This window comes from Scardinius erythrophthalmus, assembly GCF_964197995.2.
Source record: "Scardinius erythrophthalmus genome assembly, chromosome: 6".
Lineage (NCBI taxonomy): Eukaryota > Metazoa > Chordata > Actinopteri > Cypriniformes > Leuciscidae > Scardinius > Scardinius erythrophthalmus.
The window spans coordinates 11,265,306-11,284,450 of NC_138226.1; the positions used below are offsets into that span (position 1 = coordinate 11,265,306).

The 19,145-nt window shown below is 36.2% G+C and overlaps 1 protein-coding gene across 1 annotated transcript; it reads right to left on the reverse strand.

Annotated features, from left to right (window-relative positions):
* Positions 1-7,293: 7,293 nt before the first annotated feature.
* stam2 (signal transducing adaptor molecule (SH3 domain and ITAM motif) 2) lies at positions 7,294-18,937 on the reverse strand. The gene is made up of 14 exons (XM_081369015.1): positions 18,567-18,937; positions 16,729-16,813; positions 16,227-16,302; positions 15,754-15,849; positions 15,488-15,634; positions 11,933-12,002; positions 11,575-11,767; positions 11,307-11,401; positions 11,144-11,226; positions 10,918-11,005; positions 10,292-10,346; positions 10,046-10,202; positions 9,798-9,940; positions 7,294-8,902 (listed from the first exon to the last, which is right to left on the reverse strand). Exons 1-14 carry the CDS (start codon positions 18,604-18,606, stop codon positions 8,719-8,721), a joined length of 1,512 nt encoding a protein of 503 aa, XP_081225141.1. The 5' UTR covers positions 18,607-18,937; the 3' UTR covers positions 7,294-8,718.
* Between the last annotated feature and the right edge of the window lie 208 nt (positions 18,938-19,145).

Sequence of the window (19,145 nt, forward strand, 5' to 3'; positions counted from 1 at the left end):
AATAATTGTACGAAGAACCCATTCGCTATTTTGCAATCATTTATTATGTGCCTTGTTTCCTTATTCCACTATTTAATGATCCATAAATCTTATAAATCAACATTAGATCACCAAATCAACAGTCATGCTAACAGTCAGCCACTGCTCTTGAGCTTTCTGGGGGGCCTATGGTCAATAAACACAGCAGGGAAGCAAAGAAATAAATGAATTACTAAAGAGTTTAGCCATGTGACCTATACCAGACAGATGAATAATTTATACATGCTCCCAATGAATTTTAAATGTGTTATTATGGATAACAATGAAAACAGCAACAACTTCCAACGGTTTGGGTTAACAAATCTTTTTAAGTCTCTCTGCATCAAATTCAGATTCGGTACAGCCATACATTTAAGGCAAGTTTAAGTAAGGTTTTATATTCATGACTATTACTGCTATTTACAGGAACTTGGAAGAGTGCTAACAGTCTACCATGTAAATCTGAGGTTCTCAGATTAATTTAATTTAATTTAGAAGAATTCAGCCTAAACCAAACTCTACTTATGGTCACATTTAAATATAGAAATATGATATGCAAACTTTGTAAAGTAGGTTGTCCTCAATGAAGGGTCTTGGCTGTGAAACCACCTTTATGGCCAAAAATAGAATGTCCTGGAAGTCAGTCAAAATGCAGAATTCCCAAGGTTCTTTGGGGACCTAGATTCTAGAATCATTTTGAGATGGACTGCAGCATATGGGCTGCGTACATGAGGTGACCGGACTTATCAATTAGAGTTAAAGCTGTTTTAAGTCTCATTATAGCACCAATAAAATTGCAACTAATAAACTGCTCAATACAAAAAAAGGGGGGAAAAATGCAGAAAAGGAGATTATATCACAAGAAACAAGAGAGATGATAAAAGAAATACGACAACCTTGATATCCTATATAGAAAAATAGTGAATAGTTACCTTAAAAGACATGTAAATTGATTCCAAAATAGTAAAAAATAAATAAAAATACTGTAAAAAATATATAAAGTATATAGCATGAATTCACTTCACTTCATAATTCAGACAAAATTTATGTTTAACATAGCAATACATATATTTTTATGGTGATATTATCGTAGCATATCATAAAAATGGTTAAAACTATTCACGTTATGAATTATTTAAAGTAATAATTTATCTGGAAAGAGGTATTCCCTGTAAGAGTCATTGTATTTGTTTAGATTTTTTTTTAAATGTATGTTTCTTCAAAATAATATACTGTAATAATAAAAAAACATAGACAACAAAATGCCATTCCACAGTGATGGTGGTAACAAAAACAATTACAGTAAATGCTATTTGGTTACAGTACAGCAGGGATTCCCAAAGTGTGGTACGCGCACCCCCAGGGGTACGCGAGCTACCACCAGGGGGTGCGCGAGAGGAAAAATGTAATGGCGGTCTGTTTTTTTTAAGTGGGATTTTTCCACACAATAAAAAAACAGGAACAGTAAACATTTCTTTGTAAATTCCTTTTCATTTTATTTTAAATAAAAAACTATAATTTATTAGTTTTTAATAAAACAAATACATATGAAATGCACAACTACACTTGTTACAGCAGCTCCTATAGCTGCCGACGGCTTGGTTAAACAACGCACTTTTTACGCACATCAACAGTCTTGTAGTCCATTTCTTCTTTTATGTTTCTTTATTTATCAAATGCAAACATTAAACATACTCGAGAGACGTTAAAACATCCAACTTTGTGTGTGGTAAAAACTGTATGCGTTCCCCCACCAAGCCCAACTAACTCTACGTGTAAAACACCGGTTTAAAAACACTCTGTGCACATACTGCCCCCACCTGGTGACAGCCCGAAATACATATGCATTGATACTGGCTCCAACAACACACCTAAAGTCGCTACACACACACGAGACGCGCGGAACTCTCCGCGCACATACTCATATGAAACGCGTGCACGCACAAACAAACTGTCCATGCACATACTCATATGAAACGCGCGCGCGCACACACAAACTCTCCACGCACATACTCATATGAGACGCGAGCACACACACACAATACCATAAAGATGTGGAAAAGTCGATCAAAAGTGTGGCTAAATTTCTCCAGGCTCGATGCCAACAGCGCGCGATGCAGGCTATGTGCGGTAAAATAAATGCTGCAAAGACCGGTACACGACAGATATGATGAAGCCCTTGACAGTGCACGGAGTAAACATAAGAGCAGAAAGTTGCTTCGTCTTCGACTGGTAAATGAAGAGATACTTGTTGATTAGTCTGATAGTGTTTATATTGCAATAATGACCAACTGAATGTACACTGCCGTTCAAAAATGTGTTGGTTAGTCAATTTTTTTTTCAGTAAGGATGCATTAAAGTTATCAAAAGGGTCCTTAAAACATGTCACATGTGTAATGTTACAAAATATTTCGTTTTTAAATAAAACTAAATTACGCGGCTGAAAATAACCGTGCTTTCTGTTACTGAGCCTGTGTCTGTCACTCGTCCTCTTAAAAGTGGAAGCTTGTGCGTAGCTTTGTTGCATTATATTGAAACTTTGTTGATGTTGTTATTGTCATGCGTGTTCTGGTTATTTGCGCATAATTAAACATGAGTCTTTATATGGCGATAAAACAAAGCTTTGTTGCGTTATTTTTTGAAGTGGAGATTGGGGGTGCGCCAACCCGGTTGGGACATAGTAGGGGGTGCGCAGGAAAAAAAGTTTGGGAACCGCTGCAGTACAGGAATGAAAGTTTAATCCTATCCACATTATGAATTCATACACAAAGGCAAAGCTATTTGCTTTACAGCAGCACAAAAACTCTGCAGGGAATACTGTACAGTCCTCAAACATGCGAGCAAGGGCAGACTCGGCGACAGCTAGAAATGCCACATTGCAGGCATCAAGGTCATTGGTTTCCCCTGGGATACTTTCTTCTTCTGTGCAAACTCATAGATCTAGATGCATCTGACAACGATTAGATCATATTTCCATATTTCCATAAGAAAAATATTCAGCACTCTTTGAATTCATACTGCATGTTCTGAAAGAATATTTAAAGGTTTGAATTCAATTTTTTTTTAGATGTTCTGAAGATCCATGCTAGCTCTATTCAGCTAAATGTCAAGCAAGTTCAGTTGGAAAGGTAGCCATGAGCAATTCATATTCATCTGATGACAGAGAGGATTCATCTGTTGCTTGGAAACCAAATGACCCATTCAAAAAGCTGCACAGTAGTATAATTCTGTGAACATATACATTGAGACTATACAACTTCTTCAAAGTGCATTTCCAAAGGTATATCAGCGTATAGGCCTACGATTTGGAATTAGGCGCTAAATTCAAAGGTTTTATTTACATTGCAGTATAATGATAAATGCAAAATCGTTGGGTTCTATAAAAAGTATTACATAACCCAGTTTTGCACATTAGGCACATGAAAAGTGGATCCTCAATTGCACTGAGAATATTAGTCACTGTTCAAAACTCTTCAAAAATGTCCTACGCAGAGTGAGCTACCCTCTGAAACTAAGTCTCAAATTGCATTTCTAAACATTATTTCCATAATCTCCATCATCCCCTCTCACCTGACGGAGGATGAAGCTGGTGGATGTCGTACTGCCGTCGGATCTCTTAAGTCGACTGCGCCGTGAGTAGGTGCCTCTGTTCACCTGCAGGAAGAGAACAAGCTATTAATCCATATCTCTCCTCCCGGCAGAACAGGGGCACCTTCAAACACACATACACCCACATATCCCACCACAACACTGTGTCAGAGGGGTCTCAATGGGGCCCGTTAGTTGTACAAGTTACTGTTGAGAGTCAAATGCACTGTTAAAGCATTTCAGCAATTCATCACTTGCATTAATCACAGCTGTTTTGTGCAGCTCCGGTGTCATGAGGATCTTTGAAATAGGTGTCAAAGCGCATCACTACAAGGAAGCTGAACTCTGCAGTGCCACATAGACATCAATGCAATGTGTTGAGCAGGCGAAACTGCCCTTCAGTATGGCTGGCCGCAATGCAGTCCCACATCGAACCCCTTCAGGGTTGATCACGCGGTTAAAATATATGGACGGATGTTTTCAGTGAGTTTGTTGCAAAAGAAACAGTGAAACGTAAAAATGTTAAGGCCATCTGCTCCGTAAAAAAGCACTGATGCTTACAAACTGGGTCAGGCCATGCATCCTTTGCAAGGAAATCAATGAGAACATGAATTATTTAGCAGCCTAATTAAGGACCAATGCTTCAAACTGACATCCATTAATCTTTAGCACGTTTGGGATTCGTTTTTAATGATCTTATATTACTGTATAAGCAGCCTGTAGGTTAAAGGGATTTACCCCAAATGAAAATTCTCTCTTCGTTTACTCACCCAAAACTCCACACAAAAACACAAAAGGAGATGTTAGGTAAGTCATTCGGGTTTGGAACATCATAAGGGTGAGTAAATGATGACAGATTTTTTATTTTCAGGTGTACTGTCCCTTTAAGCTATTATTCCACATGATACATAGGCTAGGTTTATTAAAATACAAAACTCAAAGGAATTTTGCTCAGTGTGAAATAATGTGAAAAGAAACATCATTCTGACCATCAGTAAAAGATATCAGGAGAGCAAAACCTACACAAGAAAGACTTGAACATTTACAAATGTAATACCATGTTAAGCTTTTATGTACATTGAAGTAGCCAACCATGCAACTACCATGGTATGCCATTAGTATCAACACAGTAAGTGTAACAACATCAAGTCATCTATCATAAGTTAATGGAAATATTACAAGGACATTTAGAGGTTTTCTGCTTGTGAGATCTATTTAGGCAATGTATTACAAGCATAAATATATCTATATAATATACAAAGTACATAGAGCATAGTATAGGGCTATGATTTGGAATTAAGATGCTAAACTCAAAGAAATAGTTTGCATTGCAGTATTACAGATACAACACGTGACAAGTTTTGAGCATTATTATGCAAAGATTCAAATGAGTCATTTACATTGAGTAAAAACCCTCCAAAAGAAAGCACATTGTCACCGTTGGCAGATTTGAAAGAAATATGTTCATTATGGATAAATGCAAACCGTTGGATTCTATAAAACACACACACAACTATGCGAGTCTATGGTGCAGATTCACAGCGCATCAACACCTTCTCTTGCGTCCCTACCTGAAAAATCGGCTTCTGGACCCCATCGCCTATCCCGTGTCGGGTGTAGATATGCCGGGACATTTCTGCGAGTTCATCGGTCCACGGTGGAGGTTGCCTTTCGGTCCCGGTCCACTGGGTCGGCGGAGGATACTGAACTGTTTGCTCCAGTTTCGCTGTGTTGTCCGAGGCTTGAGTGCGCTCGCGGACGGTGATGATGCAGTGCGCGCGGCGAGTGCAGCTGTAGTGTACAAGTGTAGTTGCAGCGCGAGCGGTCACCACTAGAGCATCGCGAGCTACTGTACAGCTGCTCAACAGAGGTCATCAGAAATGATGTATTAGCAGTGTTGGCAAGATACACCAAAATGCAGCTAATACCACAGCTACCCTGTAAAGAAAGCAGTTAGTTACAAATCTGCATGACATACTAAATTTGAGCTAATTAATAGCCTATGATTTATTTAATAAATTTAAAATTAATACATTTTTTTAAATAGTCAGCTGCATTATGATCCAATACATGTGTATTATAAAACAAATTATCTCCAAAAGGAGAACAAAAGCCCGAGTTATTCATAAACAGCACGTGCAGCAGATGTTGAAATTCGATTTTTTTTTCCCTATCCCTAACAAATGATAGGATTTGCATGTTTTACGGCAAACACTCACTTTATCGGTGCTCATTTTGTTTTCTGTGCTCCGGTCTTGAGTATTCTATTGCTCTTTTTTTTCTGAGCGGGAAACATCACCAAAACTATTCAGGGCGCGAATGTACTAAAGGTTCGATGAATCGTGAATCGTGAATCGATTTTGCTGCGATTTTTTTTTGACTGAACAGACTCATTCGCGAATCGACCATCGCAAGTCTAAGCAAAATGTACTAAATCAATTAAATACCTTCCTAGAGAAAATCTACATGATTTAAAAATAGTGAAGCTTTAAGTATTTCCCATGCAGTCAAATCTAAAGCATTCTCTCTGGTGGACAAGCGATATTCAACCAATGTTCAACCATTTCAATTTTTACATAAAATTGTCTGGTGTTAAACAAAAATATTAGGCCACTATGCTATTTTTCAGAACATTACATGACTACAATGTTTATGTTTAACATAGGCTTATTAACTACTATGGCAACAACACACTAGCTAAAAGAAAAAAGGGAGTAACTACTAGCCTACTGGTGAATGGGCTATTTTTCTTTCTTTCCATTAATCAAATTTAACCTTTAAGCACAATTTTAAAAGAAATAAAAAATATTTAGCGTTTTTACTTTTCAAACTATAATATATAGAAACTATTTTTTATGTAATTTTATACAAAGTGTTTGGTAGTTGTCAAACCATTTGGCAAAAAAAAAACAAGTTTATTCTGCAAAATAATAAAAGAATTAAAAAAATAATTACAATCTCACTTACCAACATCACTGTAAAAATATATGATCAATAAATTATGACATGTTTTTACATTGCTTTAGCTCATCAAAATAAGTTAAGCAATTTTCAACTTTTTTTATAAGTTATACAAGATTCAACACTTTTTTTTCAGTCAGTTTAATGTAATTTAAGTTGATTTTGGTTAATTTAAGGCAGCAACTTTTTTTTTTTTTTTTTACAGTGAATGTCATTTAAATAGGAAGTAGGTCCTTAAGTAGGAGACCTACATGCTGTTCTGTTTCTAAATACATAAATGACTACACCATAAAATGAACGCTAATGTAATGTGTGACCCATTTTAAATATACAATATTACGGTCTCAGTGGCCTGTTGCAACACACTCTGTAAAGCGGCCTCCTATGTATAGATTCATCAGCATGTCAGATGAAAACCAAGAGTATTACCGAAGGACATATTTTTTAACTCTTGTGTGCTGCATCCACAAAAAGCTGATACGGAAATGCTACATTTCAGGGGATCTGTATCATAGGCTAGCAGATGTTGCCTTTTTAACAGACCCTTTGAGGAAGGATTCACCCATGAGGTTGATGATTAGTAGGATATCAGCAGTGCACTTAGCAAGAAGATTTTTCAGAAAATAACCGGATTTGATGCACAAATTATGTATACTAGATATTAACATTCAGCATCTCCAAAACGAGATTGGGAGAAGGCCGGGAAAGCATCCATCACAGAAAAGCAACCTTTGAAACCGGTTTTATTTTCTGAAGACTTTAACAGTTCACTGTGTTACAAAAAGAATTTTGAAAAATGAGCAGGCAGGATACAAAGAAATCTTGATGTTACAAAACATTGAATCCATGAGTACAATACAGATTTCCCTCTAAATCTCTTAAAACATACAGGTTTACAAATATACAGCAGCTTCTGAAATAAAGTCTTTTGAATTGGTTTTTATGTTTATTCGGTCTTGTGAAAGAACAAGGCATCTGGTGGTAAATAAATGTGTATAAAGTTAAGGTGCAATACAGACAAAGCCATTTATTTGACATCTAATATACAGTATCTTTTTCCGAGCAGATTATGAAAAAAAAAATAAAGACAATTTTCATCTATATTTTACTACATTAATCCCATTTTAACACGAATGAAAGCGGTCTATATGGTAAGGGAATTATACATTTTCTCACTTCAGTTAAGGAGAAATGGCTGAGCATTTCTTCACTTATGTAAGAAGCAAAAAAACAACAATTAATCAATCATTTTCAGCAGAGGAAATCATAGACCAGATGAAAATGATACTGTTTGCACTTTTACATGCTTAAATTAAGTCAAACAACAGCAAACACCCACAATGCAAACACAAGCGGTTCTTGCATATTATAAATATCATTATACAGTGAAACATATGGATTGACCATAAAGGGATTGCATTTGTGACCACTGTCAGTTCTAAAGCACAGGTTGTGAAGGGATTTATGAATATTACATGAAAGTCTCTAGCATTTAGGTTGCACCAACTAAATCTGTCCCATTATTCTGGAATCACTAACATCGTGTTGAAACTAAAACTGCCATTTTGATTGTAGGAGTTTATACAAGTGCTCTGAGTATTGGCACATAAAATCATTCCAGATTTGGTGATCCATGTATAATCTTCTTCATACAATTGTCCTCTCTATAACGCACGATGCCATCAATAAAAATGCCACATTTGCTTTAGAAAGGCAAGAAATTAAAGTTAAGTCGGTAAACCCAGAAATAAATGGAAAATGGCAACAATTAATCATAAGTCTTAAAGAATTGTCTCTTCAAATGAGAGACTTACCATTTAGTCTTAAATTCACAATCAGAAAAAAAGACGAATATGCTGGTGATTATCACAAGATGATGAAAATTATATTTATGGTTAGTGTGACTCATTCCATCAATTCTGAACACCTGCCCTAAACTGCTTCACGGGTTAATGAGTGGGAGAGAAAAATAAATGCTTGCTTCCTTTCGAGTGGATTACATGTCTGTCCTGCGAAGACAAACGTAAGCGAATCTCTGCATACCCCTTGACATCAATAGAGACGAGAGAGGAAAATGCTCTCGACCTCATTTCACCATTTGGAATTTGCATTGGATGTTAATTGCTGTGGAGTCGGACCTGGCGTACAGTCTTACAGAAGGGGTTGCTGGTAGAAGGCCGCTTGTTGCTGCTGGGCTGGAGCTGACATCGGATAGGACGTTGGAGGCAGACCAGGATTAGCATTCTGATAGGCAGACATGTCCATAGCCACGCCCATCTGTGGCGGGTAAGGGGCTCCAGGAGCTTGGTTCACGTATTGTGCATTCATGTGGCCGCTGCAAGACATAAACAATTTGCAGTTACTTAAGGCAGTTTTCCCAACGCCGCTATCAGAATGATACATTTTTAAAAAAAAGTATCTAATAAAAAAAATAAAAATAAAAAAAGTAAAGTATTAGACCCTTCTCCTGTGGTGTTTGGACATAAAACCTCTGTGGGGCAATATCGCATATTGGCCTAGAATGGTTATGTGAGTGTTTTAAATCATTTCTCAGTAACTGAAAAGACATATAGCTTAGTGGTCAACCTATATGGATTTATGATGGTCGATGTCTATATATGTCGCTATTTAAGTTAAACACAGTAAAAAACACAACTGCTGCAAAGAAATGTATGTGAAACAATGTTTTCACGCAGGCTACACTTCCATTAATACTAGAGCACTTCAGAAGATCTAACAGCCTGATTCACTAGAAGTATGTGGACTTAAATGTTTATTAGAAAAGGCTTGTTTAAATTATATAAAATGTGTACTTGCTGAATGCCGACAGTATATGAAAAAAGTATTATAGCATTTGCCTATCTATAATTTGACAGAACTGTTAAACAAAGACAGTAACTAGCAAAGACTGAGAATGAAAGTTCCTGTGCATTTGCACTCAGGAGCAAGAGTTATCAGGGCTGTCCAAACAAAAGTTTCGCTACCGACAGTTATCAACCAAACAGAAAAACTTAACTGATGCGATAATTAAAAAAAATGCCAAATATCGACCAATATATATCAGCCCTGGTGATATATTGGTCGAGCATTAATACATATGTCCTGATTCACTGCTGGCGTGGACAGGATTTGAAAGCTGCATTTTGAGAAATATTCATTAACATGTAGAGCAGGCAAACGTTGTTTGAGATTTAGAGGGAGGCTAGCAGGACACCTTTAGTTTATATTACCTGATGTAAGGAGGTTGTGCTGGTTGGCTGGGGGCCGCTGAATTGACTGAAGGAGGAAGAGAGCAGAGAGGGCCAGCTTGGTCCGTAAGACTATAGCCCTGTGGAACACCAGAAGACATGTAGGCTCCAGACGGTTGATAACCCTGAGAGAGACAAGAAATAAAGAAAGAAATCAGAATAATGCTTTGGAAGAATTTTTTTTAGAAAATATCATGCCACTAATGTTCCATTTAGATGGCTAGACCAACCTGCATAGTAAGAGGTGTAGGGGCTCCTGGGTAAGTGCCTTGGATGGTCTGCATTTTGGAGTATGCATTGTACAGCGGAGCCTCATTCATTAGCTGGTTATACAGCTCCAGAGCCTCCAGCACCTTCACATTCAGCTCGGACAGCTCTGAGTGCTTCCTGCAGGAATGAGAGAGATGTTCTTTCTCATATGCCAAGACTGGGAAAACAGGCAGCTTGTTTTGGGGTAAGTTTTGATTTCAACAAACCTGTCAATCTCTTCTAGTTTCTCATCAATCATTGGGTTCATCTTTTCACAAGCATCTAGAAGATGAAGAGAACAAAAGATTAACACACTGGAATCATCATTTACCCAGTGGAACTGTCAAAACTTGTGTACAATGTCACATATGACAACAGTGACAAAACACATGTCGGAGGTAATTGTACCCCAGTGTTAGTTTACACAGATCACAATCCCCTGACTTTCTTATCTCGAATGTTTAAAACAAATCAACACCTAATTGCGCTGGTCCCTCATTGTAGTACAATTTAGAAATTCATCATAAAAAGGAATCAGAATTGTCACTCTGCTGATAATTGTACATGAGATCACAGCAAAGCAAACCACATCAATCCAATCAATTCCGGATGGACAAACAATCAAGTCCGGTCCGACATTATTTCTTGTTCAAGAAGCCGTTTCATTAGGATATACGTCACAACAGGGAAGAAAAGACTATCTCAACTTTAGTTACATGCTGACTTTAATAACTGTGGAAACCAGTCATCACAGTCTGTGAAAAGAGTTGGCCATATTTTGTTTGTACCGCCCACCCCTACACCTAAAATGCAATTGATTTCAGCAGAGAAGACATAAAAGACATCCTGGTACCTTCTAATGTGATCAGCTCTAGGGTGTCAGGTGAGGCATCTGCAGGGTCTGTGTTCTGGAGAAGGTAGAGAGTTTTGTCCATCTTCTCCTGTAGAAAACAACAATCAATATAAGACACCAAAAGAACTTCCTCTAGAGCCTGTTTTTCATATCAGTTACTTCTGGACACTTTTCTAGATTAGTGGTGAGGTGTGGCCGAGTCACCCAAAGGTCATCCAGCACTCACCTCATCTATATACACAGGCTCAGGTTCAGCTTTGACTTCGATGATGGGCTCTTCGGGGACAACTGTCTTCTCTACATACATCACTACAGGAAAGAGAATTCAGGAGATCGGTGTGTGCAATTTGAGTAGAAAAACAAATCATCCAAGTTATAAAGTGTATTACCAGGGTCTGGTTCAGCATTCAGGTTGGTGGTGACAAAGTTAGAAGGGAATAAGCCTACTCCTCGATGATTCTCTCCTTTCCACCAGTTTGGATCACTGTTGGATAATAGCAACATTATAATTTAATAATGGACAACCAACAAAATATGGGATATGGAAAATTTAAAGACTAAAGACTGAATAAATTCTTTTTTTTAATTTAATTTTATAACATAACTCAATATTTATTCAACACTGATTAAAATAATGCCCCTGAACAATCAGTTTACCTGTCATCTAGAATGAGCACAAGCTCTCCAGTCTTAAAAGTGAGTTCATTGTCCTCAGCCGCTTCAAAATCATAGAGTGCGCGCACTTTACGTGACTCTTTCCCTCCATTTGTGTTGTAGGGTGGATCAGCTATCATGGTGAGGGGTCGTGTCTCGGCCTGCTGTTTCTGTTCCTGTAAGGACAGCTCAATGGCTGCACGGAGCAAAACACAAACACTCATTATCTGGGTAAAGAAGGCTATGGTTTGAATCCACAGTTACAATGCCAAATAATTTATGATGCTTTGGCAGGGCCCCAAAATCAGTTGTCAGATCAGACTAAATAAAAAAACATGAAATTATGAACAACCGTCCTCACCTTTGGCCAGGTCATCATCATTAGGGGCTCTGCTGGTGGCAGGAGTGCTAATAGTTTTTATGCTAGAGCTCTGCAATTACAGATCACATGATAACAGATCAGCACTGATTTGCAAAAAAGTTACTTCTAAAATAAAGTATATATTATATGCATATACTACACTACCATTCAGTAAGATTATTTGAATGTTTCTGAAAGAAGTCTCTCATGCTCACCAATGTTGCATTTATTATTATTTATTAAATACAGTTAAAACACTGTGAAATATTAGCATTTAAATTGATTTCTATTTTAATATATTTTAAAATGTACATTTATTCCTGTGATGCAAAGCAGAATTTTCAGCATCATTACTCCAGTCTTCATTGTCACATGATCCTTCAGAAATCATTCTAATATGATGATTTGCTGCTCAAGAAACATTTCTTATTATCAGTTGTAAACAGGTGTGCTGCTTAATAAATCATTTGACATACATTTTTTCAGGATTCTTTGATGAATAGAATGTTAAAAAGAACAGCATTTATTTGAAATAGAAATCTTTCATAGCATTATAAATGTCTTTACTGTCACATTTGACAATTTAATACATTATTGCTAAATAAAAGATTTCATTTCTTAAACTTGCTAAACCCAAACCTTTGAATAATAGTGTATAAAATATAATATACTTTTAATGATATTGTTTATATTGCACAACAGCAGAATACAGTGTATGAATGAACACAGAACTATAACGCCATCTATAGAGGTACTAAAGTAAATACCAAAGAAAAAAAATAGAAGCAAACACACTGACACTGATCAGATAAGGTTAACCAATGACTCCACCACAAACCATTTATAAGTAGGTTTTTGAGATAACATGTATATGATGACCCTCGAGTGACAGCAGTAAATTCTTGTGACCTATTTTACATAGTTGGCACTTATTAACAAATACAGAAAGGTTCACATGCCCTAATCCTGTAGTCTAACACAGTAAATGGAGGAGGAAGAGAACAAAGAATTGACATCTCATGGTGCCATGAGGTCAGTGAGGGAAATATGAGGCAGGAAATTCCATTCTAACCGCTTGGTTTTCTTGTCTCTAGTTTACACACATGCTTTAGCATTCCAGACGCACTTGGCTGATTTATACAAATAGCTTAAGTGTTAACAGATATGTCATGTGAGAAACAGTGGTCATGTTTAGTCACATGGCTGCTTTTGAAATCACATATTTCCTTACTAAATAGTAGGCGAAAAACAGCACGTGACCCAAAAAAGTATGCCCGTTATTAACAGTACTCATAGAAGAGTAGGCAAAAAGAACTTGGATAACCTATTACTTCTGGGCGAGATTCAGAAGTGCATATATGGTGGACACTTTACTGTCCCATGAGTGACACTGCAGGTCACATGATAATGACAACATGGCAAATGTAGTCTGTCCAGATTACATTCATACTACACACATTCATACTATATAGAACATACTTTTTTAGTGCTTGCAAAGTAAGTAATTATTAAAAATATGTACTTATTCAAGAGAGTATGCATTTTCAGAAGCAGCCATGTTTAATTTATAATGCAATCCTTTTACAGAGGTGATTCTTGACTATGGGCAATATATGTTATGTTATTATGTGAATTATGTTACTATACTTTTAATGTCTTTAAAAACTCTTTTTCAAAGATTGACCAAAACAAAAGAGAGTTAAAAAAATAATAATAATAATCAACCATGCTATTTCAGGTTTTGGCCATACACTGCAAGTAGTTCTTTAGGTTGGCAAATGTATATTAGTGAAATATTATTACAATTTAAAATAACTTTTCTAGTTCAATCTTTTTCTTTTGTGGCAAAGTGGAATTTTCAGCAGTCATTACTGTAATATCTTTTTTCAGGATTGTTTGATGAATAAAAGTTTGAAAGAACAGCATTTACTTGAAATAGAAATCTTTTGTAACATTATACATTTCTTTACTATCACTTTTGATCAATTTAATGTGTTCTTGCTGAATGAAAATATTAGTTTCTTTCCTAAAAAAAAAAGAACAAAAAAAAAAGATCCTGATTAATGATCCTAACTTTTTGAAGGGTAGTGTATCGGTACTTTATGTATGATATATACAGTACTTATATAATATAATATAATATAATATAATATAATATAATATAATATAATATAATATAATATAATATAATAATTAAAACCCAAGACAACAAACATACATATGTAAAAATATTTTCGCTAACACTATTTTACAGTGTCCTTGTTCCACGTACCACGTTACATGTAGTTTCTTACATTTTAAGATGCAAATATCTAATATTAACAGCCACAGATACTTCAAAACATCATTGTAATGACCTACATTGCATACGAGCCATGGCATGAAAACAAGAAGACACAGATACATCTGTCACAGATTTCTGTGACCTTTCCAGTACAGAAAAACAAACTGAATAACTAATGAACTATGCAGATCTGGGATGCAAAAAGTCGGTATGAATTTAAACTTAGCCAAGTTTCAAGGTCATTTATCTAGGCCAAATACCAGCGGCTGCTGTCTGTTCATCAGCATCTGTGTTTATGAACAGCTGACATCACAGTGAGATCCAACAGGATCATGTTATTAGTTGATAGTAGGAATACTTGGGGGTAACACTTTATTTCGATGGTCCACTTTAGACATCGTACTAACTATATGTAACTTTGCAACTAAATGTCAACTCCCAGTCATTAGAGTATTAGTAAATGGTCTGCTTAATATTATTTTGATGCTCCCCCAACAGACATTCTAGTGACCATAAGGGTCTGTTTACACCTGGCCACATGCGTTTTCTGGAAAAGACCAGGTGTAAATGCCCTCCGAAACGCATTCCAGACGGATTTAAATCCGACTGCTCAAACCACTTCAGGAGGAGGTCTGGGCCGCATTCCAGACCGAGTGTAAATGCATCTGGTTGTTGAAACCATATATGTACATTTTACTCCTCCCAAAAATGCAAAAAAATAAATGTGTGAGAGCGTGTTATAGGCTATATGTCATTTTATAGCCAGATATGACGGCGCTAATGCAACACGCATCGCCACAGATGAGTATCTACTACTATAACTTTATTAAAAGTAAAGAAACAAAATGATCTCACCAGGGCTGTTGCCACTCTCTCTTATTGCGGTCTTTGATTTTGAAATTTTAGCTGATGATCAATAAAATGCAGCTCATATCAGTTGCTTTCGGTGACGTGCACTCCATTAAATCTGCATATAGCGTGGGAATTGAAGATCGGATTTATATCCGTTTTGCCAAAACACATTTATGTGACCAGGTGTAAACGGAATCGGTTTGATAAATCAGATAGCAATCCGATCTGACAAAACGCATGGAGTGGCCAGATGTAAACAGTTCCAAAGTAATTTGCAAGTACATGACTTATTCTACTAACCCAAACACCTAAACCTAACCTAACAGTCTAATGAGAGTTAGTTGACATGTAGGTGCAAAGTTACTCATAGTTAGTAGAATGTCTAAAGTGGAACACCATGGAAATAAAGCGTGACCTACCTGGGTGTTTGCAGTGGGAAAGGTGACTCCTTCTTCTTTGAGGGACTTGATGGTGGCACTGATGAGACTCAGTTGCGGGTCTTTCTGGAATTCTTCGGCCCACTCCACCATCAGGGCCTTCAGTTTCTCAGCAACCTTTGGGTGAACCTGAGGAGAAGAGCATGAGGATAGTGACAATTATCAAAATTTATTGTACTCTGAAACCAGGATTTGCCTTAATGAATAGGATTACACTAATATTTATAGAGCAAGCTGTAGTTCCTTACCCTGTTCAACACACTACGAACTTCACTGGCAAACTCCCGCGAGCAGATTTCTAGGTGAAAGATTTTTCCACTGTTTGAGACGCAGGCACCCAGCAACTACACAGGGAAATTACAGCAATATTTGAACAGCTATTATTTGCTTAAAATACAGATTTGCCATTTTGTGAACAGGTTTGATCGATTCATTCAAATGTTCTATATACAGTGATTGCACACATTTAACAATTCTATAACTGTTTTTAATTTAAATATGTGTAAATGGAATTTGACATCACAATAAAGATTAATAATAATAATTATTATTGTTATTATTGCACACCTGTAACATTTCTATAACTGTTTATACTATAAATATTTGTAAATAAAATGTGATATCATAATTAAGACTAATTATTCCCAAGAACATCAACACTGTGACGTCCCATATGACACCTCTGTTTTACTACAATGGGAACTGAAGATGAAGAGCTCACCGTTAACGCTTGCATAGCGACGTGAGGGACCTTGTGGTTCACTCGCTTCATGACTGACCTGAGACAGTCCTTTGCACTATAAAAGAAAAAGAGTTAAAACGACAAAGAGGGGAACGATAATATCTATATTAGGGAGAAACCTATATAAGAAGAACAATAATGCATTCAAGAAACACTCATGTTATTAACTGTTACTAAAATAAACATTAAAAAATACATAGGCTCAGTTTCACAGACAGGGCTTAGATTAAGCCAGGATTAGGCCTTAGTTCAATTAGGACATTTAAGTAGCTTTTATAAACATGTCTTAGAAAAAACATAACCGGTGTGAATCTTGAGACGAGACAATGACACCGACATATTTTAAGATATGTCAGTGCAAGTTGCTTTCAGTTAAAACAGCTCAAACATGCACTTTAGTCTGGGACTAGTCTTAAGCCTTGTCTGTGAAACTGGGGGATAGTTATTCAAATCTTGTTCGTATGCTGATATTTCAGCTCACCCATTCGGAGTTGTCCCAACCCGGTCACAGATGTCCATAATGAGGCCCCAGTCCTCTGCTGTGCTAGTTTCACTAGTTGCTTTCTCTGAAAATGCAAATGAGCATCCAAATGAGACACTCAATGAAAGGTGTCTCATTACGGAGTCATTTCAATGCTAAAAATCTAAAAGGGAGTCAAAGTCTCTGCCTCTGCATGTCTAAACGTCTTTTCTATAACATAAAGGCAATATGCCTTTATGTAAATAAAGGCATATTGCATAAAGGCATAAAGGTTTATTATATATTTATTATATATAAATATATAATAAACACAGAAAACACACAAACACAATACAAAATAGAACAATTTGTAAAAAATAAATAAAAAATGAATATACAAGTTTGAATATTAATAGTTTTACATGATAGGAAGTACAAGTGTTTGTCAAGTAGTTAGAAAGTAGGACAGGGTGTTTCCTCCAAGGAAGCAAGGGAGGCAGTGTTTCCTCAAAAAACTGGATGACAAAATAATCAATACTACAAAAGTAAAACAATGCAAATATTACAAAATGTGACATTAAAAAGTGTAAGTCACTCGATAAATCGATAAATGCGATAAATCCTGCCTCTTGCTTTCGTGCGCATTCTCGAATCGGCCTGGATGAAGACAATGATGCCGTTAATGGGAAGACTAATAATTTTTTTTTTAACAACTCAGCCACTACGATATTACAGCTTTATGTCATGCCAAAATCAAGCTTGAAATGGGCTGAAACCATAATGCCTGTGGGGGGGTTTTAGTGAGCAATCAGCTTGGGGAAATTAAAAGTACATTTTCGTGTCTGTGACCAGTGTGTACAAGCTTGATGACTGCTGAAAATAACTGCATAAATATTTAACAGGAAAAGTAAGTGTAACAGGGACATACAGTTACATTTGATTTAAAAAATGTGAGGACTTTGCCTCATCGTCCCGTTAAACAGACAAAGCAGCCTGTTTTGCCTGTTATTTTACATATTCGGCTTGTCACAACAGGCACAACCATTTCTGTCATAATCGACTAGTATAGCCTAGATTATTTGTCCCCTCCTTCAAGAACAAAACAGGACACATTTAATGACTAACTCTTAAAGGAAAAATCACATTGCGAAATCTAGCACAGTACACCTTTAAATAAAACGAACAATACTCAAGTGAGTATCAGTGTCAGAAATTCATACACACTGAGCTCACAAAGGACAAAGCTGACACAATAAGACCAATGTACATGTATGCTAACTGGGTTCCCACGCCTTATGACAAATTAACTTCCATTATACTTTCAGTCATGCTTACTGGAAATAGAGTAAAAAATTATTAAAACAATTTTTAATCTAGAGCAGAGCATTTTGATTTTATTATATAATAATAATACTACATTATATAAGCAAGATAATAGACTATCTTCTGTTATATTCATTTTTTTATATTACATCGTGTCTTGTTAATTACTTTTATTATATTGTATTGTATTTTTAACCGATAGAATCATATTTAAATATCAAGGGATATATAAGAAATATAAGACTGCTCAAAAATCTTATTGAAAGATAATAATTAAACTGAATAGCTGAAATGTTCATCTGACAAGTTCCAGGAATTTAGAATATTTTAAGGATGAGGTCAACTACATTATTTACGGTTGAAATCTTTAACAATTATATCCTGATATATAAGATATAAATATATCAGAGTAATAGAAGAAATAAACAAAACAGAAAACAGAGCTCTTGAGGATATGACAGTAAACAGAGCGCTGTATCGGCCCTGTTGACTTGTCAAGATCACAACACTTCGATAAAAACAACAGCCAAACTCACCCACATCCTGATCGAACGGATTTTGGCCAAATAAAGGCATTTTTCGACCTTTTCCTATCTATTAAAGAAGAAATTCGAGCGTATTATCTACGTAGATCGACGATTTCTCCTTCTCTCATCCATTAAATTGCGTTCACTTCCACCAGTTGCTCTTCCGTAAACTTAGTAAGCAAAGGCAATGCCTGTCAGAAATCGCATATGTGTCATAGCTGTCAAATCATTCTTGATTTTAAACTATATTCAGAATTCACCTAATCACCTCATCACCTAATTTACCTAATTAAATTATTTATTTATTTTGTTTTTATAAATCAATTTTTCTGACAGGCATCACCATTGAGTCCTTTTAAAGGCAAGTGCGTTCTGAACTCGAGCCCGCACTGCCATCTAGCGACTGGAATAGATGTTTGTGCGCTCTCTGTAATCCAAAATTTAACTAAAATATTACAATTAGTATTATATTTATTATTGTCATCATTACTTTTTGTTATTGCTGTAACGTTAAATGTCCGTCAATAAGGCGAATCCAAACTCTATGTAACAAACAAAACATCATTTACACTCTATCCTCGACAGGCG